Raw genomic sequence first — 25430 nt, 5'->3', positions numbered from 1 at the left:
TGGTCGACGGGTCCATTGGACCTAGCTGGGAGATCTTGTTGATCACCAGCTTTCCCTCCTTAAGCCACTGGAGGATGATTTTAGTGCCATAGCAGGTCAGCACTAGGAACAGAAAAGTAGAAAGAGGAGGAAGGAAAGTGAAATGAACCCCTAGGCCTGAAATGCTCTAATACTGTCGGGGTCGAAGAAAATAAGAGTTCAGTCAAGAGGACTGGATAGGAAAGGTTAAAGAGAGAATTAGGTATTGAATAGAGAAAAATTATACCAAATTCGGTCATTAACTCATCAAGCTGACCATTGTTAATTGATGAGTAGCCCCTCCCTTTAGTTCAGCTTGTAAAATTATATATATTATTTAATGTACCGAAGTACATATGATATTTCCATGCAGATATTCTGCGTCATCATCCGATGAAAGAGTAATGGAACGGAGAAAATTCTCTCTAGCGCCGGGATTTGAACCCGGGTTTTCAGGTCTACGTGCTGATGCTTTATCCACTAAGCCAAACCGGATACCCACCCCGGCGTCGGACAGAATCGTCTCAATTTAAGTTTCAACTCTTGGGTACCCTCATAACGAGTGCACCTCAGCACATGTGTGGACTTCAGTCCTACGTTCATAGACATCTATGACGTAGTGCAGAGGGCGGCCACTAGAGGGAACCCAAGAGTTGGAACTTAAACTGAGACGATTCTGCCCGGCGCCGGGGTGGCTATCCGGTATGGCTTAGTGGATAAAGCATCAGCACATAGAGCTGAAAACCCGGGTTCAGATCCCTGCGCCGGAGAGAATTTTTCTCCGTTCCATTACTCTTTCATTGTAAAATTATGCTTACTAACAGCTGCACCTTCGCTTTAGAATATGCCATTAGGAAAGTTCAGGATAACAGGCAGGGTTTGGAATTGAACAGGTTACATCAGCTTCTTGTCTATGCGGATGACGTGAATATGTTAGGAGAAAATCCACAAACGATTAGGGAAAACACGGAGATTTTACTTGAAGCAAGTAAAGCGATCGGTTTGGAAGTAAATCCCGAAAAGACAAAGTATATGATTATGTCTCGTGACCAGAATATTGTACGAAATGGAAATATAAAAATTTGAGATTTATCCTTCGAAGAGGTGGAAAAATTCAAACATCTTGGAGCAACAGTAACAAATATAAATGACACTCGGGAGGAAATTAAACGCAGAATAAATATGGGAAATGCGTGTTATTATTCGGTTGAGAAGCTCTTATCATCCAGTCTGCTGTCCAAAAATCTGAAAGTTAGAATTTATAAAACAGTTATATTACCGGTTGTTCTGTATGGTTGTGAAACTTGGACTCTCACTCTGAGAGAGGAACATAGGTTAAGGGTGTTTGAGAATAAGGGGCTTAGGAAAATATTTGGGGCTAAGAGGGATGAAGTTACAGGAGAAAGTTACACAATGCAGAACTGCACGCATTGTATTCTTCACCTGACATAATTAGGAACATTAAATCCAGATGTTTGAGATGGGCAGGGCATGTAGCACGTATGGGCGAATCCAGAAATGCATATAGAGTGTTAGTTGGGAGACCGGAGGGAAAAAGACCTTTAGGGAGTCCGAGACGTAGATGGGAGGATAATATTAAAATGGATTTGAGGGAGGTGGGATATGATGATAGAGACTGGATTAATCTTGCACAGGATAGGGACTGATGGCGGGCTTATGTGAGAGCGGCAATGAACCTTCAGGTTCCTTAAAAGCCATTTGTAAGTAAGTAAGTAAGTAACAGCTGCACCACGTTCCCGTGGTAGGGATAGGACATTGGGTATTTGTCCAGGTTGGTTCCTTAAAGCCTTCAATGGGAAGGATTAATGGCTTTCCCCCCTGTATTCGACAAATACCGTTTTGCAGCCTATGTAAATAAATAAATAAACTAATAAACACATATTAGCAAGTAACTAACAATCTGTTCTTTTTTTTCCTCAGAGGAATGCTGTCAGCTGCGCATATCTTGGCAATGGATGCTAAGAATTTATTAGATGTAATTGACTCGATCAGGATGCGTCATCCGGACGTCAACAACTACATCTGTACAGGCACAGCTATCCGAAGCGTTGAGAACGACCTCGGAGAAGTAAGGCCAGCCCCTGTAGCACTGCAGGAGGCTCCGGCCGCAGTTGTGAGAGAATCATCATCGCTAGGCAGTCTGGAGCGGCAGAGGAAAATGGCAGTGGCAAGCTCAGCGATGTCTAACGTGATGGTCCAGCAGCCAATCTACAGTGCAGCCACCAAGCCACCTCTCTCATCCACTGCATCAGCTGTTCCTCTCGCTCAGAACAAACTCAGTAGTGGGACTGGATCTGTAACGTCGTCTAACCCTACAGACAGCTAGCAAGAATATGTGATCATATTTTTGAAATACCAAAATAGATTCACTTCACGTTTACTCACTATAAAATATAAAAAGTCAGAAATATCCATGCTATATTATAGATGGTACTGTTTCTTTTGAGCAACAATAAAGTAAGTTTGTGCTGGTAAAATGCTCATTCCATACCAATACAGATTACTTGCAAATCTTAATGGACTATGTTACACATTTACCAGGTGAATACACTTCGTTCCAGTAATTGAATGGCTGCCTAGAATAACGTTGTAAGTCAGGAAATTAAAAATATGTTTATTCCATACTAACATTGTTAATTATTACAAAATATGACAGTGTTAGGTCTGTATTAATACTTCAGTAAATATTCATACCATTTATATATATGTATTGCCTTCATCTTCCAAATAACACAACTTTTTGAACATTCACAGTAGAAAAACGTTGTATGTCAATCCAGAAGAACAACGTTGTAAAGCAAAGAAACTTAAATACTGTCCATATATCCTGGTAAATTCTTTATGGTTGTTACATTTGAGTAAATTAAATATATTAATAATAATAATAATAATAATAATAATTAGGACAAATTGAGTATGAAACTTTACTACATGTGCTTGGGAGTTGCCCACAGGGAGAAGTACTCAGAATAAAACGTCACAACACCATACGTTCTATGATTGCAGATGCACTTCGATCCAAAAATCTAGACGTTCACGAGGAAGTTCATTGTATTGCTGATGGTGGGAGCAATCGTAAGATCGATATCATAGCTATAAATAGGAATAAACAGTCAGCCGAAATAATTGATCCTACCATCAGATTTGAAATCTCAGCCACTCAACCATCTGAAGTGAACGAAGAGAAAAAGAAAATCTACGAGCCCACGATTCAGTACCTATCGGCAAGATACAACATAGAAAAAATCACTGTTACTGGTCTCTTCTTCGGAGCGAGAGGCACCGTTCCGAAAGCCTTTGTAAAATGGAGGGAAAAATACAAGCTGACGAGAGATATTCAAGATGCCATCGTCACAACCGTAATAAAATTTTCTGTAGCGATATTTCGTCAGCATCTTTATGGTGTACATTCAATTTAAATTATATTTGGTTCTATTTTTTTTCTTATGTCTTAATCACTTCTGTCTGAAACTTGTTTATATAATTTTTCATTTTAAATTTTATTGTGAGCTATTCTGTGTCACAGGGCAAACCCAAAATATTGTGTCAGACTACTAAATTAAAATTAAAAATAAGAACTTGAAACAAATTACACAACTTAGATTATAATACAATATCAATATTACACACACAGGAATTCTTTTTTTCTTTATTCTGTTATTAGGCCATGGTAGAATACAGAGTAACCATGATCAAGAGGAAGAAAACTTGACATTGCAATGAGATCTTTTTTGTCTCTCTTTTGTGATTGGAATAGGGCCGTGATAAATACGAGGTAAGTGATCATGTGAAATATGATTTACTGTCTTATTTTTTGCACACTTGCTTTTCTTTTGAGAGAATACATTGCCCATGGTAACAATATATCATAAAATTTCCGCATTTTCAGAGACATAGGATCGTCAAAACTTAACTGAAACCAGCAGCTGTTGATATCTTGAGGTCTGGATCCTTCTTTATTGTTTGGTTGGTAGCCCTATATCCCTAAAGTATTTTTATTGCATATGAACAACCTTGCATTGGCAATAACCTCTACCCATGTGTCATGCTACAAGTATGATTGTCCGCCATTTTATTTGCGTTACAACGTTATTCAGCTCAGCAACACAATCAAAATGAAACAGCTCTCGAAGTAGTGTGAGTAGGGATATCTTATGCGAAGTTTTAGCGTCAGATGGCAGGAGCGTTCCATGCGGCGCAACATGTTGTAGGGCTATGTTTTGTCATATGCTACAGTTGATTACGTTTTCCCACTTGTTGGTTTTCTGTGCGTGTCAAAATTATATTTACAATTATTTTGTATAACCTAATATAATTTAATATAATTCTTACCTCATAATTTAATATAATTTACAATAAATAATAACGTAAACCTGTATAATATTGAGCGATTCCCTGAGATGGGTGGGGAAATCTGCAGTATGCAGAATATAGATACGAGTAAATTGAATGTTCATGAACCTAAATGAGAACTTGAACAATATGCACGAATAAAAAAATAGGAAATATGTCGAAAGTGAATATTGCCCTCTTTAATAATTAGTATTTAAGAACCGTACGCTAAAAGCAGGATATGCAGCCACCAATGTGATTTTTTTTTTTATAGGGACGAGACTATCGAGATTGAATTCCTCGTATTTTTTTCTGTAGTTGCAGAAAGATCAAATGCAATTTTTAATAGGATGATATAATATGATGGCAATAGTATCACGATTAGTAGTGTGTTTTGTAGGTTAAGGACATGCAGTTTTGAATACCGTACTGTGTGGGATGATTTTGAAAATTTGAACTTAAAACATGGCTTTAATAATTAGGGTACAGAACATTAAAAATATTATTCACGAAATGGATTTCACTATGGATCGTCCTGGATAATAAACATCCCAGTTTATTGAGAGTTTACTGCAGGCGTAAACTTCGGAGACTCCTACAACTACTGCATATAATCTAAGCTAACATAGCTCGCTGTCGAGGTTGCATATGTTTTTATTAATTTTTCTTTTTTCTCTTCCAAAATGAAACTGTAGCCAACAATTCCTTACTTGAAGTAGTTACTTTTATTTAATAGCTAGCTCTTTCGAGGTCCAATTTTATTACTTATATTTTTTAAGGTTTAATGCATATATTCAGAATATTTCGGAACCTGATTGAAGACAAAAAGCTTTCCCTGGTTTTTACATATAGGAACATAACAAAAATTTGCCATTTTTAGTTGTTTTTAAGAGTATTTAATATACTAATACAGTACGTAAATCCTGAATGTTTATATATCGAAAAACAAATGCACACGCAAAGCGCATCCCTCATAGTACACGTGCGCTATCTGTTGGTGCTAGTTTAGGATATCCCTATTATCAGGAAGATGATGGCAGCACATGATGCAAGATGTGCGATACAACATTTTTCAGCCGAAAACTCAGTTTGGTCAAAAACGGACTTACAACGTTATTCTAGACAGCCATTCAATTGGCAGAAGTATAGTCAACTGAATCTTGTTTGTGTCTTGTCTATGTACCAGCTCTTCAGTGTCCTTTCTTTGGAACACAGTTGTTGGCTGATAACGTATTCATTACCACAATTTGTGCTCTGCAAAAGGTACTGATATATCTGGTACAGCTTAGTGAATTGTCCATTTGCTATAGAAATAAGTGAGACAAATTCAAGATGAGCTAATTGATCAAATAGTGATTTAGCGATTGTCTTGAGATTATTTACACACAAAATGTTATTCACTCAAGAATCAGAAGGGATAGAAGGAAGGGAAATGTACTAGTCTCGGAGTTGAAGGAAATAATCAAATGAATAAATGCCCAAAATGACATTCACATATATAATTCTCAGTATCTTGTATTTGGGATTCTTTTTTTTTATACATATTGGTAACACTTCAGTCGTCTTTGTGGTGGCCCTTCAGGAAACGTGGTTAAGATGTGATTATAGGTAAATTCCTCGTTCTCCTTTACAGTTTAAGAGATATTCAGTTTCACCTGGAAGCCTGTTCAGAAACCAAATTTATTTTATCACAAGTATGGACGATTGAAAAAATGGCCCACATAACCTATAAAATAGTTCTGATGCAATATATTTAACATAAATTATTATACCGTATTGTAGTTGGCTTGATTTGGGTATACTGTAAATGGGTACAGTGCTTTTCTATGCTGATACAGCATATTGGCATCTGTCGTAAGCATAAATAAAAATTTTATTTAGAATATGCTCAGACTGTGAGATACACATGACTAGTCCATAGTGGACAAACATATCGCAAAGTAGGACTACCTAATTAAAGGAATTTTTACACTTGAAGGATGATGAATATTGTATCCCACACCCTCCATATACTTACAGACATTGTGCTGGCACCTAAATTTATTGATAAAATGCACTAGGTGAAAGAAATGTGACGTTTTCATGCAATGTTTGAATTCTGTACATAATTTGATAAATTGTGTATGATAAAAATGGATGTCTGATGTGTCATAATTTATTGAAGAAAAATTATGGACGAATATGAATTTTTTGTTTATAATTGTTATGTAAACGTATATTGATTAGTAACATTTCATAAAAACAAAAGTTAAAATTTGAAAACGCAACATGTTCACAAATCTTAAGGAAGAAGAAACTAGTAAAATTATGTCTTTTTTTTTTTTTATGAAACACAAGTTACTTGATCAGTTTGTGATGCCTGACGTACATAAACAAATGTTGAAGGAAACAGAATACCGGGTACTTACACAACATGCTCGTCCTCATAAAAGTATGTACACACTTTCTCCTTTTAGAATAATACTCCCTAAGTAAGGCCCGTAACACACTTGAAGAGTTTTCGCTAGCGAGAAATGTGTTGCGAGAAAGAGGCGAAGAGCCTTCCTCCACACACCTGGTGAGTTCTCGCTATCACAGATCACACCTCGCTATGATCATCTATGCACTGCCTTCATGCAGAAAGCATTTTTCTGATTATAGTAATCACTCATTGGGAGAAATATTATAGGTTATGTATTTACGTATGTTGTCGTCCTGTAAGTATATTGTCGTACTTTAGGCTACAAATCACATACGAACGCTATGTTGAATCTGAGTATTCAGATGTTGAGGAAATGGAGTTACATTAACATATTTTGTTAATGAAAAGAAAAAGTAGCCCTAAAATTAAGCCAGGAATATCTGCAAATCACATTGTATCTTACGAAAATAAGGGCGAGTTTTGGACACTGGTTTCGATTTGAATGATGATACGTTTAGGCGTTATTTCAGGTTGAATGGACCTCAGTTTTTTTACTATTCATGATATGATAGAGGATTCTTTGCTATGCTCTGATTAAAATTATGTAAACTGTTAAGACATATAGATACATTATTTCAAATGTTTAATTAATACTATTAAATCCCATGAAAATAAAATATAGCCCTATTTATTTTTAGATAATCTGATATTTGTCTCCAGATTTCTTCTTTATGTTTCGTGTTTTTATAATTTTCATCCCTTGTATCATATAAATAGGCCTACGGGTGACATCGTACACGTTCGATAAGTTTCTGACTACAATTATCACCCATCTTTCCTCATTTTCAAATAAAAACAATACAATTCATCGCCACCTGTGATATCTTTTTCTACATTCGATCGTCATAAAGAGTATAAATGTCAAACATCTTTGATAAATGTGTCAAGAAAATTCGCTGAGCTACCGATTCCAGCGAGAAACTCGCGCGAGGTTTTTGCCTCGAACGAGAATCTCTTCCAGTGTGTGGACGTCCATTTGAATCCATGTTATCAATCTTTGAATTTTCTCGCAACACATTTCTCGCTAGCGAAAACTTTTCAAGTGTGTTACGGGCCTAAAGAGATTAAGGAGTACAACAGATCTTTGGAATTGAGTCCTATCCTCTTAAATATGACGAACTCCTGACTTGAAATACGGTTTCAGGTACTTTCGATCAGGTATGAAAATAAATGTTAGAAGAATGGCGTGTGCTTCCAAAATTGTATCAAACTGATAGCTGTGGATAAACAGAAGTATTTAATATATGAAAGTTATATAGTGTTGTATAGACGAGATTAGATAAAGTAATTTATTGAAATTTGAAAAAGTAAATTGAAGTATTAATGACGAATATTACCATGAGCGAGATTTTGTTTTCATATGGTTACTATAAGTGAAGAGAAACCGCAGAAAAATGGTTGAAACTCTTGGAATATTTAGTAACACGAAACATTAAGATTATTTGGAAACTTATCTTACTTGCTCAGCACGTTTTTCATCTGGGAAATATTTCATCCTAAGCCACTACATATAATTATGATATTCGTTGTTAAAAACAAACTGATTATCACACAAATTTTTTATGTATGTATATCAAAATTCTCTGCAGTGTGGAACACAGAAGAGTTTTAGATTATAATGTACGGTATTCCACCTGAACTGAAATTCAATAAATTTAAATGTAGTTAAAATAATAAGATCTACTGAAATTTTCATAAAATCTATTTTAACAGGAATGTAAAAATTCAAGGGTACGGTCGAAAAAGGACACGAGTCAGGTTTTTTTGAGAAAACGAGTTATTGACGATTTCATGCCCTTCTAGGGTTTATTTACCGGTTAGTACACTGGACTGCAAATGAAATGCCGAATCGAAGTCACTATCGATTTGAAATATTATCGTGTTACGAGGATTTCACTTAGGACATAATAGAAATAGAGATACACGAAAGGCATTGCGTACCGGTATAAACTCTATTATTGCTCTGTTATCATTACATCATTCAGTAATACATTTTTTGTTAATACAATATGAAACATAACTGACCGTATATATCGGTTGTAACAAAAACAGCATCCATGGATAACAAGGCCTATATTACACTATCAAATTTCTGTATCACAGAAGTTTGATAAAATATATATGATAAAATCTCTTACAGTGTAATATAGCATCTTTGATCACATCTAGTTGTGACATAGTTCTGTGATAAAAGTTATGGTCATCATCATACCTTTGATAAAATCTCTGACTAAAGAAGAAAGAAAATGGCGGACATTAAGTACATATGGTCTGTGTGACAGAAATGTGAAGGGCCATCAGCCACTTGGGATGCTGAGCTTAATGACAATAAATCATAGATCATATCATATCATATATATCATATCATCATATCATATCATATATGGTCTGTGAAACCACATGACTTTTAACATCACATTATGAGTTACATGAAATGTTACATCATCCATTCTTAAATACAGAGTATAGGATTTTACATCTTCACACTGAAGTTCTCTCAATAGAGTTTGATGGATTCCTTTTGTATCTCTTCTCCCTGCCCAATCTCTAACCCAAATATGTTTTTTCTTTTATTTCTTCTCCAGTATTAATGCAATAACCATTACCGTAAACTGGGGTTACTTTGAACACAGAGGAAACTTTGACTGTGTTTTTCAGAAAATCATATTTAGGTTTCTACATGCTGCACTTGTTATAGATGGAGGTAAATTTGGTATGATAATGATTTTATGATAATTTACCTCCATCTATAACAAATGCAGCATGTAGAAACCTAAATATGATTTTCTGAAAAAATGGTCAAAGTTTCCTCTGTGTTCAAAGTAACCCCAATTTACGGTACTGCACTTACAGTTGCAACATGTATAGAACTGTCGTGGATTGATTGTTAGAACTGTGATGAAAGATGTGATGAAAGCTTTGATATAGTGTAATATACCCTAAATCAGACATTTGATCATATATATTTGATCAAAAATGTTATATTTTGTGACACAGAAATTTGATAGTGTAATATAGGCCTAAGGAAGGCTGTGGAATAACATACAAACTGCAGTTTCACTATTTTCGTGTATTATTCATACTAATGTTGAAAATAAAAATAACGTGAATATGTTAAAAAAGTCATACTTACATGTTTTAAAAAACTACTCTCAGGAAAATAGCTTTCTACCTCGCCATGTATGCTAAAGTTCTCGGAAAACGATACAATTTCATATTGGCATTTCTTTTGCAGCCCAATGTACAAAAAGCTCACGAGTCCCAATTTACATTTTTAACATAACAATAATTGTGACTTTATGATGCAGTAGTGAAGCATGTTTCTCTGTTTTGGAGCATAATGCGTTTTTATGCTTTGCTGTTGGTATGATGTTCGGTGTTGGTACAGCCACCAGTTGTATTGTTGAACTCATTCTGTGCTCAGCTTATGAGACTGTATGTGAAGATACGGGAACAGACCTAGCGAACTATGTCAGGTTTAACTTTGCCCAGCGCTTTTTTTCAGCGGGAACGGTCCGGAACGCGTTCTGGTAAACTTTTTGCCATTATAAATTCCAACGAGATATATTTTATAAGCGAAATTGAAAATTAAAATTGCCGCCACTGCCGAGTCCAAGAGTTTACATTTTCTCATTATTATCGTTGGTGCAAAAGTAACTCATGTAATGTAGTGCTGCCATTTTCCGTTATTGATCCTGAAACTATAGCTCGAAATCGCAAAATTTCCGTTATGCTTAAAACCGATGAGCTCCGTTTGGAACTTATTGTAATATAAGGTATGTAGGCCTAATATTTTTAAACCTTCGTTTTTGTTGAATAATGTGATCGAGTGATAGAGTTCCGGTAAACTTTTTTCCAGAAAAAAAGCACTGACTTTGCCAAACAAAACTACTGAATTCCATATATGTCAGAACTCATACCGTATGTCTATATTCTAACCAATCATCCCATTGTTGAGCCCAAGTTGAAAGATATACAGAAGTTGGAAAAAATTATTGCAGCTTTTTATCAACCATTCTGTGACTCCTTGACTAGCAAAGCTACTGAGCAGGAGAACTCTGCATCAGATGAATCAGAATAAAAAACAGTACAAGTCCAATGCAGATTGATTGGTAGTGGTTTGGACAATGTGCAACATCCTGGAAGTTTCAAGTAAAACAGACTATTAATCTCGTGTCGCATCTATCTATATCCAGAGCATAGACCAAGACGCAACATTAGATGAAAATAAGGGGATTTTCTTGTTATTAAACTCGAGTCGGACATAAAAGAGCACGAGTCAAGGTAACTACAATGTATATAACTCCTGTGAAAAGAAAACAATATTGCAATGAAGAAATGTACACATGCAAATTACACCACATACTATCTACAAGGCAAATGGCAACTCACAACTATATTTTAAAAAATATTCAGTTTTTCCTGCCATAATAATAATAATAATAATAATAATAATAATAATAATAATAATAATAATAATAATAATAATAATAATAATAATCTGTGATGCTACAGCCCGTGAAGGGCCTAGATCGACCAGCTGGCTGCTGCTGGCCTCACGCCCACATGCTGAAGCAGAGGTGGACGATCATCCAACCAGAATGGAGGTATCGTGTGGTTAGCATGATGATATCCCCAGGCATTATAGCTGGTATTCGCAACCGGATTTTGCTACCTATCGTAGCTCCCCAAGTGCATCACGATGCTGGGTGGGCACCAGTCCCATACACTGGCCAAAATTTCATGAAAAAATTTCTTCCCCCATGAGGAATCGAACCAGCACGCATTCCGTAACACAAGTCCTAGGCAGGATGCCTTAGACCACGACGCCTGTCTCCTGTAAAATTTGGTTCTCTTGACTCATGCCCTTTTCCGACCGCATCCTTGAATTGTATGTTAATCTTACGTAAATTTTATATAACTTATTTGAGTTAAATTTTATTTTTTGTTTTATATTTTCTTGAAGACTGGGATTTTGTAGAAGTTGAAAGTAAAACTTAACAAATTCCTTTTATTATTTATGCATTTACAGAATTTCATTTCTTTTTGACTCTTGACAAGTAACTATGAAAATGTTTGCCAAATATTCCATAACAAAATAATATGTAATCATTTTCCCCATAACGCAGTATATGTGCGTCTATATCACTGTGTTGTAGAATTTCGCGTGACAAAAATAGCAAGAATTATGGGAAGATTTGGGTTGAGGACAGGAACGATAGGTATCGTAAATAATATGCTAGAAATATAAAAAGCAAGACAAAAATAAACTGCTACCATTGTTATGAATAACTTAAATTTCTAAAGACTAGATAAATATAGGATTTTACCTTTGCAAAAGGTTACAAATTTTGCTTAGTGATAGTAGAGTTTTGAAGTCTTAAAATATCTGAATTATGAAGAAAGTTGTAATACTGGAGGTGGTTGGTTGTGGCTGTTTGTTCTGTTTTTATTTATTCTGACGTAGTCATCATGGGAAATACTGTGTTTGAACTAACACGATTTTTGGTTTTGATTATTTTATTTTCCTATTTATCTACTTTGAATGAGCAAAATTGGCCATTATGGTCATGCATTATGAGAAGATACGAAACTTAAAATTAATAATTTATTGAATGACTTAAGTCATAAATCATAAAACAAAATATCTCTTTTTGACAACATATTCTTGAATTTCAGTACAGTAAAGACAATGCAGATGATAATGAATTTGATTTATGGTTATGTAAAAGGAGTATTCTTTGTTTATAATTTCAAAGTTGGGAATTGGGAGGAGAAATATTTAAAAGCTATGCTATAACCAGGGGCGTATTTTGCGGGCTACCGGTGGTAGCCCAAGGAAATTACAAAAGAAAAAGTTTATAATATAACATAATGTAATAATTTTGTATTATTAGTTTTACCATAGTAATTAAAATTAAAGTAATTGTTAGATATATTTTGTGTAATAATAGGGTCAGCGGTAGCCCAAACCCTTTAACCAGTATACACCCCTGGCTATAACACAGCCTTGCAGGGAATTTGGGTCTGAGAAAAAATGAATATGTGAACTCCAAGCCTATTGGCCATCTGTCGTACTCCGAGTTTTGCTGGAACACTGAAGGAACTTTAGAGAATTTTGAAAGGGAAAGCTGAAAATGGACGTAACAATATTTACCACATAAAGTAGTGTTTTTCTAAAAGTTTCTCACTCAAAATTAAGCTCGTCTTTTGTGTCATAATGTAATACTTATTTATGACTAGAGCCCGGATGTTGAGGCATTTATTTTGGTTAAAATAGGCAGGAGTATAGGCACTAAAATAGTAAAAATAGACATTAAAATAGACATTTATTATTCATGGAAACAGACAAAAAAATAGACAAATACTTAATAAACTATCCCATACGGTACTCACCTTCCTTGGTTACATGTCACAACAAGATGCTTTTTTTTAAGTTGTCAACTGTCATAGTGAGCCGCCTGTCAGAGAGAACGTTTTTCATGGTGGAAAAAGATCTTTCTACTTCTACTGAAATGATTGGAGCAAACTTAAAACAACTTATTTCAGAAGGACTGTCTCTACTTTCTTCCAGAGATAGGGAAAAACCGGCTGTTTATTGTCTCAAAAAGAGGGTTGTGAGAAGGGATTAGAGACTTCAAAGTACGCGGGACTTGTGCGTGCGACAACAGTAACAGGACCTGGAGACTTGCTTTTATTACTTTCCTCATCCCCTTTCTTTCACTGGTAAACCCCGAAGTGACCTGAGCACTGAGGATTATACTGTTCAAATATCTTTGTTAAGTGACATAAAAGATGGAATCGGTAGGGGAGAAACGTTTACGACGTCTTGGAAACATATGTATTTCTGGAGAATAAGATTCTCAGCGAATATTTCTGTAAGATGAATATATATTTTTAATTTGTACAACCGTTCTTTTTTGTTTTTTGATATAATTTATGTGCAATTTATTTTAAATGCATTAAAAATATAGAAAATGTACAATAACGACGTAAAAAAAAAAAAAAAGGCATTTAACCTTAAAATAGGCAACGGGAGCTAAAATAAGCAAAAAAAAAAAAAGGCAAAATAAAAATTAGGCCTATCGTCCTCAAATGTGTGGAAATGTATTTATTTCTAATAGGTCTTTCATACATACACTCAGTATAAAAAAGGCATTTTGCCTAACATCCGGGCTCTATTTATGACATTCATATGATAATAAACTGTGACTTTTCTGCATATCAAACAAACTAACGAAGTTTAATAATTTTTTAAAGAAAAAGATGCCAATCACAATGACAGCTGATTTTCAACGTATTCTACACAAGACTATATGAGGCGTTCAGAAGTCAACATGATTAACTCCACTTTTGGTTATTTCAGAGTTTCTAAGTTGGCAGTGTATTAAATTGACCATTTTCAGTGGTCAATGTGATTAACTCCATAGTTCAGTAAAAAGTCCACAGAATGCAGTATTCTTCTTGACTACATCACAGAAATAATTATATGTATTTAACTTTAACCTTGAATATATCAAAATCTTTGGAAAAGGAGTTAATCATGTTGACTTCGGAACGCCTCATATTGCTGATGTTTGTTCGATAAGTATGAGATTAGAAGGTCGGATATTATAAGTCATATTTATAGAAAATAATATATCAGTGATTGTAGCCTGCTTGTTATTGGATCCAAGGTTGTCACACTCAAAACTAACCAAAGATCAATGGATTTTTCAAGGATGATAACAATCCTTATTGTGGCTTCTAAAACTGAAATGAAACAGGATCCCTTACTATTGATTTATGACATGCAAAATTGTCTTCACCTTGGACAGAAACAATGGACAATACTAGAGTCATGCTGGCAATTATTCTTGCTTGCTAACATTGAAAGTAATCAATTTAATACTATTGTACATGTGTCCATTTCCTCCACTTCATAAATTGAATTCCATAAACTACTGTGCTAGCACAAGTCATGTTATGACTAAAGGAAGGATTCTATAAACGAGAAGCAGCAATATTTGATCTAACACAAGAATAACGTGTGCATTGAATGGTTTTGGATTAGATTTGCATGCTGTCCATTTAAGGTAAGCGTTCACTACATCGTATCGCACTGCTCATACGAATCGCACGCAACAGATATTTTAAGTGCATTGCGTTCACTGTAACGGCTTCACCTCATCACCTCATCGGATTCCCCTATCAGCTGTTTAAAACATGACGTCGTACGATATTGACATTACTGAAAGCAGAGGAGTTGAGGTTAGGTCTATTAATTACGTCTGTTAGCGAATAAGAATTTGTAATTGCTTCGTGCATCTTAATTGAAGAGGAAGAAACGAAAGAAATATTGGTTACATAATATATTTGCAAGAAATGACTTGATTACTGTAATGGGAACGCCTCAAATTATATAATTCTTCGCAATTTTCTACAAGTGAAATAAGTTTTCCGTCTGCCATTTTGGCGCGACACTGAACATGGCACAACATAATAGTAATAGTTGACCAATTAAAATTGATTTATTAAAGAAGGCCATGATCGCACGCATCGGAAAAGTTGCCCATCCGAGAAACGTGGACGGATTTGCTGTGAGGCGATGCGTCCGATACGATGTACTGAACGTGGTTACATAACAATTAAAGCAAAGATAGTCTTTTTCCGATCTGTGCGATTTGTCCGATGCGTGCGATATGATGTAGTGAACGCTTACCTTTACAGAATATCTGCTAGTATTTGGTGCAAAATGTTCATTCATCTCACTTGCATGTCGTTATACAAAATGGCGGAGATCTACCTCTTCACAACTGTATGACTTCTGTGTGTCTGCGTAACTTACTGAACTTCACTTCACAGACGAATTTTCTTTTGTGTTCAGATCTTTTATCATTATTTTAAAATAACCAGTGCCAGAGGCTTCTCTGTAGCAATATATGAGACATATTTCATTGTTCTGTGCTTTTTCAGTCAGTAAAATAATAGGTTTTGAAGTCATGAGTTTAATTCCAGGCAGGAACCAGGTGTGTTACTTTTGAGCTCCTGGCTTCTCCAAGCCTTCCTCATCAGACTCCATTGACAGTACCCTATCTAGTTGTAAATGTCTACATTTATCTTCTTCTTCTTTTTCTTCTTCTTCTGCTCCTCCTTCTTCTTCTTCTTCTTCTTCACTATTCTTCTGTTAAGAAATGTATTTCCCTTTTGATATCAGGAACCATTCCATCTCTGCATAAGAATTACCAATAAACAATGCATACATTTTATTTTTCCACACTAGCATGTGTGAAGCTGTGGTGGGCATTGCCGCATCCACTCTACATCCGCGAGCGTGGAAAGATAAAATGTATGTACTATATTCGATCTTTTATTCAGCCCATGGTAAGTTATATTGAATTAAAGACAAGTGAAAATTCTGTAATTCTAAGAATGAATTGAATAAATTACCTGTATACATCAAACTTATATTACTCTTTTAATATCTGGCGGCATATTAATCAATATAAATATCACATCATCATCATAACCATCATCGTCTTCATGATCATTTTCAGTAACAAAGATAAACAGTTTTTAAAATAAACTATGCTTTAATTCGGGGAAATTGTCCTTAACTGCACTTTTTTACTACTTATAAGGGATCTGTAAGAAGTCTGTCAATCTCTTGTTGGACGTTCAAAACGAGAACTGAATAAAAACGTTAATTATTTTTTAGTAATTGACGTTTTCTAGTACCTAGAGCTTTTATGTAATAAGAGTTTCAGAAGGTGACATTTTGTTTCGGTTATTCTTTCTTACATTATCAAGAAATCCTATTAATACAATAATTTTTTTTTATTTCTTATGTTCTAGTAATAAGAAACCTTTGCATAAACAATTTAATAAGCATATAATAGTCAAGAACCATTTCATTCCATATAGACATTCTTAAATGAACCTCGTGTGTGTTTATATTCTTCTTTTTGAAATTTCTAATTTGTTAATCTAAATTTAATTGTAATATTGTTTTTCAACTTTTGTATTTCCTTTTATTGTTAGCTGATTTACTAGTAACACGAATATGAAAGTAAGCTGCTTTTGTTCATATGACTTCATAAGCCCTAAAATATAACAGCATTTATGTTAGTTATAATGGATTTTGTCGTGGATTTCTTGAAATTCATGGCTTTCTTGTGTGTAGCATTTTCATCTGTAACTATTATTATGAAGTGGTAAAACATTGATTTTCTTAATTGTAAGAGCCTGTAAATTAAGCATAATTTATTGAGTCATTAGTGAAAGAATTAAAAAAAAAAAAAAGTTAACCTACCTCAAGGCACGTCTTTAGAGAGAATACATCTTTCCTTTCTTTGTTTCTGTAAATTATAACTTTAACATTCTCAGAATATCAGTCAGCAAGATGTCCCAGAGTCATAAAATGAAGTGTTGCCATAGATAGGCCTATAGTTCTGTAAATAACATTATACAAGTCTTAAAAATTCGAGATTTTTGTCCTGTAATTAATGAAATCATTGAGTACATAAGCATTCACGTTTATTTGGTATAACATCATTAGAGTGCAGTCATAACTATTTCATATAACAGCATTAAAAATTACGTCAAAATATATGTCAAATCATTGAGAATCCAGTGCTACTTTTAAATATAGCGAATTGAGCCAATACTTTTTAGTAATATTAATATTCGGAAATAAGATTCACAATGTCAGTGTGGTGGCTGAATGGTTGGATCTGCGGTCTATCATATAGGGGTCTGGCTTCGAGTCCCAGTTAGGCCTGGGATTTTTCAAAGATTTATAGTTGCGAACAAGGTCGCAATTGAGTTTTTTCTATGGATTCTTCCATTTTTCCCATGTTAAGCATTATCATCATTCCATCTTATTTCCATTCCACTATCATTCCATAGCATGCCGGATGGCAGTGCACACAGGGGCTTATCTAGGGATGAGTGGGGTTACCTGCTCATAATCTGGATACTCATTGAACCTTAGTATAGTCTGCCAGTGTGGGTTGAGATTGCTCCTAACTGAAGGGTAAGTGCAGTAGATGTACTAGGTCGTACATACGTGCATACAGAAATACATAAGATGCATCATTATTCAAATGACTGAAGTGTCCAAACCCTGATGAGTTGAAGTTAAGTTTGTAGTGAATAGGTAAGATATTTAGGAAGATATTATCGTAACACATCCACTTGGGATATACAAGGTGAACCATAACTAATGTCATTAATTTCAAGGTCTTATTCTTTTAGATATTTCAAACAAAAAAAGTTTAATAAAATTTTGCTCGTTTCTTCTTTCTTTTCGAGAAAAAAAATTGTTTTATATTAAACATTTCATAGTGTGTTTTAGGAAAGCCATTGTTTTTGATTGAAAGAATTTCAGTTTTTCTTTTAATATGCAGAAATTTGATCCGAACAAATGTAACATTTTAAAATTCTTTTGCAGAACATAAAGTTATATTTGTTTGGATCATATTTCTACAATAGGACAAAACTAAAATTCTTTCAAACATTTATATTCATAATACCCTGCTGTCTTAAATTAACTGAGCATATTGGGAATTAAATTAATGAAATGTTTCGTATAAAACAATTTTTATCTTGAAAAGGAAGCAAAAACGAGGAAAACTGAATTAAACTTTTTTGTTTGAAATATCTCAAAGAATAATCCCCTGATATTAATGACATTACTTTACGGTTCACCCTATATAAATTCCGGAGCAAGTTACCTAGTTGAGGTTTTTCCGGGGTTTTCGCTCAACCCAATATGAGCAAATGCTGGGTAACTATCGGTGCTGGACCTCAGATTCATTTCACTGGCATTGTCATCTTCATCTCTTTCAAACTCTAAATAACCTAACCTGGTTCAGGTTTTTTCCGAGTTTTCCCTCAACCCAATATGAGCAAATGCTGGGTAACTATCAGTGCTGGACCCGGGACTCATTTCACTGGCATTGTCATCTTCATCTCTTTCAGATTCTAAATAACCTAACCTGGTTCAGGTTTTTTCCGGGATTTTCCCTCAACCCAGTATGAGCAAATGATGGGTAACTTTCGGTGCTGGATTCCGGACTCATTTCACCGGCATTATCACCTTCATCTCATTCAGATGCTAAATAACCTAAAATGTTGATGAAGCGTTGTAAAATAGCCTACTTAAAAAAAATTCATCATCACCATCTTTAATCATATACAGTATATGATGTTAAGAAAAAGTCAGGGCAATCACAGTAAATGTCTGGACTCAACTGTGCGCACCTGGTACCTATATAAACGTTATATAATCTCAAAGTCACTGGACTCCTTTTCATGTGACTTAGTTCATGGAGGACTTTTTAGTCATCTAGAACAACACAAGCCATTGGCGCTTAAGCAACATTGCCTAGTTTTAATGTTAAGACTCAGGTGCTGTTAGTTATGTTCAGTTAAATATTACATGCGCTAAGACAAAATATTGTAGCCACAAAGAAGATAAAACGTATGAACCAAGTCGCGTGAAAAGCATTATAATTTCGTCTTAACAGGGTTAGCAAATTCCATCTTTTAAGTTCCCTCAATTTAGGTAATGGAAGAAACTCAATATGCCGTGATTAGTGATCAACATGTAAGTTATTGTAGGATGGCCTATATATTTTCATTTTTGCGATTCTCCATTTTAAATACGAATTGTAACTACTTCATATATATAATATTTTCACGTAGTTTTATGTGTCTAATTTAAACAATTTAATTGTAATGTACAGCAACATTTTGGACATATTAGTTGTATAATGTCACTTTTTCTTTTTTTGCATATCTCTCATAATATTCTGTCCACATTTTATCTATGCTGCTGGTAGGGTAAAGGGGAATAATGTTCATACAAAAGCACATCTCAGACTTAAAAACTGAAATTTAAAACTTCGAAAAACTTGTCATAATTGTAACTTCTAATAACACAGGAGAATTAACTCCAGTAATTAATTGAAAACATTTTACCAGACTGACTGATACTAAGAAATTTTGAGGTGGACGTAAAACGGATATATTGACTCTGAAATACACGTATCAGTAACACTTCTCTTCCACGAATTTACAGAAAAGTACCTGACACCAGTGGCACAGATAAAACAGCTATTCTACATCATACACCGGCCTATTTACTCAGGCACAGAATTCGATTATATTACAATAAACCTGTATTATCCAATTCCTGCTACTATTTTATCTCCAACTAGAGAAATAGTTGGATTCAATTGAAATTTGACTATACCTCATAAAGTGAACCTCATGCTAAAGACATAAGGCACTGAAAATTACGATGAGTTTTCAGAATCACAAACTTCAAGACTTCTTATGTAAATAACAATATCACTTTTACACAAACTAGAAGTTGTAAACATGGCAAAAAAAATCCATTAACTCATCAAAGTGGCTAGTGAATGAGTGAGTCAGTGAGGGAAATCAAAAGACTTGTTTTGTTTTATCTCTCTTTAACTCACAAAACAGTGCGTTACCTTGTAGTGTCTGATCACATCCCAGCTCATTGATTCTTAATGTTAAAGCAGGGACCTAACTCAACTGGCTTTTTAAAAATGTCATCCTTAACCATAAGAATGCGATATATATTTTTTTTAAAAGAATGGGTGTTTTGTTTGTATGGATCTCATTGCATGTAGAATGTGTGATGAATTCATCTTTGATTATATCCCTTGTGGTTAAGGACTTACTGAAATGTTGTTTGCATTTTATGTATCAGTTTATTCTTCAGTTGCAGTGACAGATTTTTAAGATACGTGTTGTAACAAGCCTGCCATTTTGTTGTCATACTTCTTTGTTTGTATGTGTTCAATTAGTATTATATAAACAATATTCTATAGTTATGTGAAATTATGGTTAAAATTATATTCTTTTCATTTATCATCTTAAAAAAAGCTAGGCTTTACTCTTAATTTTATTTTCCTTAAGCCAAAAGTGTTTTGGGTCCCTGGTTAAAGATGCTGGCAGCATTTGTTCTTGGAATTGCAAATTTGGATGTTTCCTAAAGTCAAGGTTTTCAGTATAGTAATTTTTCATCTTGTTTCATTGCCATCTTGTCATCTTAACATGCGTTAGTTATGTAAGAGAAAAAAAAATTGAAATTCTATAAAAAAAAAAACGATCACTTAACATTAAAAAGCTGTAGTAGATGATTTTGAACATTAAGTTAGGTGATAATAATTAATTACAATGTTCATGGACTACATATAATTACAGCAGCTGAGTAGAAAGAGCGTAATACACTAGCTTTCAAATACTTTTAACCTAAAACAAGACTAGTCAGTCAGCACAACGAAAATAGGATTTGTATCGCACAATATAAGCAGATACAACCACGATATCATCACTTCTCATTTGAATTTGAGTATAAGCTGCAAAATTCAAGCTTATTTGATAAATCCTTATGTAAAAACAGCAGTAGGATCATTCATATGACTGAACAGCTGAACTTTTGCGAACGATTTAGGTAGGGATGTCACTCAATAGGACAAATACCCCTCAATTAAGTTATTATATTCCTATACCAGAAATGAAAACATTTTGGAATTTATAACATTTCTTTAAATTTAATTTCACTAACCTGGCTACTAACTATTGCTGCTGTTTGATTAAAGAAATAGCTCTGTCTTTATAAATCGTAATTTCACTGTCTAAGTATACGTTATTGTAAATAAATCTCATATCAGAAATAAGTAAAAATATTAGTGATTATTTACTCCGTGGTAAGTATTTTAATATAAAAGAATCAGTGCCACAGGAAGATTGGCATAGCTGTGTATTACATTCCACTACTTTTTTTAAAATACCTGTAAGATTATAGTTTAAACGTTTGGCCTTACTTACTGTTGCAGAAATATCTTTTGATTGAGTAAAAGAGGTCAGAAAGAAAGACTCTGTATAAATAGTAAAACTCGTTAGTTGAGGGGTATACTATTATGAATTATTTCAGAATTGATATAAATTCTTCATACCAATATTGCTTATTAATAATAAAGTTATGAGTATGTGAATTTAAAGTAAAGTTGTTGAAGTAAAAGTAGCGAAGGTTCAAGAAGAGGGGACCATTGATTTGATGCAGCATAGTAACTGTATGAAGAATTGATATCCATTTTATTTTTGCATTGTTTGCCATCCCTAATAGTAGATATGGTTCAGCTACTACCTGTAGTGCCATTTAATACATTCGTAACAATGGAATGAATGTCATGTTTTCAGATATGCATTTGTACTACTTCGTTTCATTACATTTACTTTATATTTGTAATTTTGAACATCAGTCATTCCGTTGTTGTCTAAGTGGTATTTAATAATGACTTATGACGATGTCTAAATTTGAAGACATTGTTAGGAAATTACCTGAAATCTATAAGACTACTATTTACAGATTTTATTTAAATTAATACAGCAATGATTCCTTTTAATGTGAGCACAATAATAACATACTTTGTACATTGCTTATTGATAATCTCTTTGGATATTTTCACATCTTACATTCTTTTTACTTTTTGCAGGAAATGATTCATACAAGACCCAATAAATGGAAGATAGAGCCTTATTGTTACCCATGTAGATGTGTGAGTATGATTGTAGGATGGTGATTGTGATATCGAAATTTTATTTTGAAGAACTGCATTTCTTTTTCGTTCTATCTTTGTGATTTAGTTCATTTTGTTTAAATTTATAATTGCGCAATAAATGTATTGTTACCTGAGATACGACATTTTGACTATACTATTCTGAATCGTTAAAATATTAACAAATTAAAAATTTTAACATTTTAAAATGTAATTAATTACTAATGACATACCGGTACATCCCTATAGTCAAGAAATATGTTCAATAAATGTATAATTTTCACCCTCATCTTAATATTCATCAGTTGATCACATATTTATGTTTTATTTTCATTTCTAATATTCATATGAGCATTTGTATGTATATCTTTCTAAAAGAGGGCACATTTCAATTTCACTTTATTTCACCTCGATAGAGTATAGGTTATTATCCTAACTCAAAGGAATACTTTATTATCCATTGCTCTTTCAATACAGCTAAGTACATATTTTAGTACAAGGAAGTTAAATTATTTAAAATTTGGTATTCCTGAAATCTCGAGATAAACCTGATAAATCACTTATGTACACATACTTTAAAACGAGTTAAATGACTCAGTTTCATTTTAATTTTATAAAAAAAAAAACTGTCAATTAATATAGTTTTTTTCGTAAAATTTCCAAGTACCTACTTTTATTTCCGGATTTGGAGCGGAAATGCATACATTTTTTTCTTATATAACACAGCATTTTTTATTATATTTGGTCCTCGGGTTACTTCTTTTCTGTTTTACATAACATGCATTACAAAAAAATAAACCCTCTTAGTATATACTTCTGTTCAGGTTATATGCATGAAGATTATGTCTCCAAATCAAATTTCGTGTCATTGTCACATCCTAATCATAATTCCCCTTTGTGTCTGTTTTGTAATAGAGCATTTCACTCTAATGGAAAGACTTGATCAGTCTGTCGAATCCTCAGCTGATGTCAACGCAGCCTCCATGATGTGGGAGGTGTTTACCTTCAAGTAATTGTTTAGCTTATTATCGGTAGAATAGTGTAAATTCTATGCGCGTGAGATTTTTAAAATCACCCATTGCTTTGGGTATGGTTGGACGTTCCATTAGAAGAGACAGTGGGGTGTAAATGTGTGTGAATTTTCATTGTGAATCTAAGATATTTTTGCCAGCAGTATTTATATATATATAATATAGATATTTTCTCTCCCCTTCCTTATGGCAAAGAATGAGCAAATTATAGATAAAAATGCCATAATGCTCATAAATTTCATTTGTTGTATATTGTGTATACTGATTAATAAATGTGAATATCACACTTACTACTAATAAAACCCTTAATTACCAACAAAGAGCTGTGAACGTGTCTATGTGCTTTTTACAGCAGTACTGTTGCATGTATATTCATGAAGAAACAATGAAAATTAGCATTGGAAATCACACTCTCGACTAACATAAACACTCTTCTTCTTTTTCCTCTTTCCCTTTTGCCTCACTGCGTCAGATCTGCCTCGATCCATCTCCTCCATTCCTCTCTATCCCTCGCAGTTCTTCTCAGTTCCCCAATTCCTTTCCCCCTTTTTCTTGCAATCATCCAGCGGCGGATTTTCAGGGGAGGCAAGAGAGGCCGTGCCTCCCCTAATATTTTACCAGAACACAATATGGCAGTAATAATCCCACCTGAATTAAGATCTCAGATAAGTTATAGCAAATGACAAACGTTTTTCCTTTTATACTAATTTTACTATTCACTACGATTAAGATGTAAGTTACTTAAAGTCGACCACATTCAGTTGGTGATGCCCGCTCGCTATACTGTAGATAGTACAAATAATTCGTACTGAAAAATAACAGCTAGCACTGTAACCTGTGTAGTCGACATCTAACAGCCTGCAGTGTCTATGCGAGAGTAGTCGGCTACATCACTCTACTCCCTGGTAACCATGACAACAGCAGTTCAACCAATAAGATAGCTGATTAGCGGAGTGTTTAAACTTGACTAGAACACGCGAGGGGAGCCGAATTTGTAGACGTCCTACCCACCGCTGACAACTGTACTGCTTATAGTCACGGCTGTATTGGGAAGCTCTCTCTTTCTCTCTTCTTGGTTTTAGAAAACTGAGTCACGTATTGTTAGTTTTCTCTCCCTGTGTAAAAGTTTTCATTTATGTTGTTAGATTTTTCTCTAATTTGCGGGTGTTCCTGTTATTTTTTTTCTTTTGTGTTAAGAGATATATTTATTTATACAGTATTTTAAATATATCGAGAGTTTAGAAACAAATGCAGATTTGTCTCTAGCTTCTTCTAGTAGCAGTTGTTCAGTATGTTGTGACCTAATTGATCGGCTTGCGAAGAAAGAGGAACATCGAGTTAATTTGCTATAAAATTAGACTATGTAATAGTAATGAGCAAGCCCCAGATTCTTAGGTTCGAATCAATTTTGTTGCTATCTCGTTACTCTCGAAATATTGCTTTTCTTGTTCGTTTTATGTAGCAAAGAGTAACATTCTTAAATTCAATATAACCTAAAAAGACCTAATTCGTAGGTTAGGACTTGGAGTGTCCTAAAGAGAGACAATCTTTACCAAGCCGTTGTAATATATTAACAGTATGTTCTTTATTTATTTTTTTTTTTTCCCGTAAAATCATATAAATTCCTAAAAACAACATTTAAAATCCTAAAGCATAAATTGGAAAATATAATTTTAGTTTCTTAAAACCTATAAATTCTGCGCTTGGTAATGAGGTATGTCACAGGTCTTATATTTTTATATTCTCATCAGTCACGTCTTGGCCTCCTCAACTTTCAAACCCACCGTCTGCTACTGCAATCATCTCAATATTGTCCATATACATCGTCCTTGGCCTTCCCTTCCCTCTTCTCCCTTCTGTCATTGCTTCCATTACTTGTTTTGGTTTTCTTTCTTCTCCCATTTGCACCATGTGTCCATACTTCACTTCACTTCCACTGATTTCGGTTTTAATTTCTCTCTAATTCTTTCATTTCGTACTCTGTCCCTA

The 25430-nt window shown here is 34.1% G+C and overlaps 1 protein-coding gene across 14 annotated transcripts in view; it reads left to right on the top strand.

Annotated features, from left to right (window-relative positions):
- Positions 1-23731, top strand: part of Fak (protein tyrosine kinase 2 Fak) — a 768667-nt gene extending 744936 nt beyond the window's left edge. For all 14 annotated transcript variants that reach the window (XM_069820032.1, XM_069820033.1, XM_069820037.1 and 11 more), the window contains one exon: positions 1960-23731. In XM_069820032.1, the coding sequence (XP_069676133.1) occupies positions 1960-2365 (406 nt within the window). In that variant the 3' untranslated portion in view covers positions 2366-23731. The remainder of the gene's footprint in view (positions 1-1959) is intronic.
- Positions 23732-25430: the final 1699 nt, after the last annotated feature.

This window comes from Periplaneta americana, chromosome 3, assembly GCF_040183065.1.
Source record: "Periplaneta americana isolate PAMFEO1 chromosome 3, P.americana_PAMFEO1_priV1, whole genome shotgun sequence".
NCBI classification, from domain to species: Eukaryota; Metazoa; Arthropoda; class Insecta; order Blattodea; family Blattidae; genus Periplaneta; species Periplaneta americana.
This window is presented reverse-complemented; position numbering and strand designations above follow the sequence as displayed.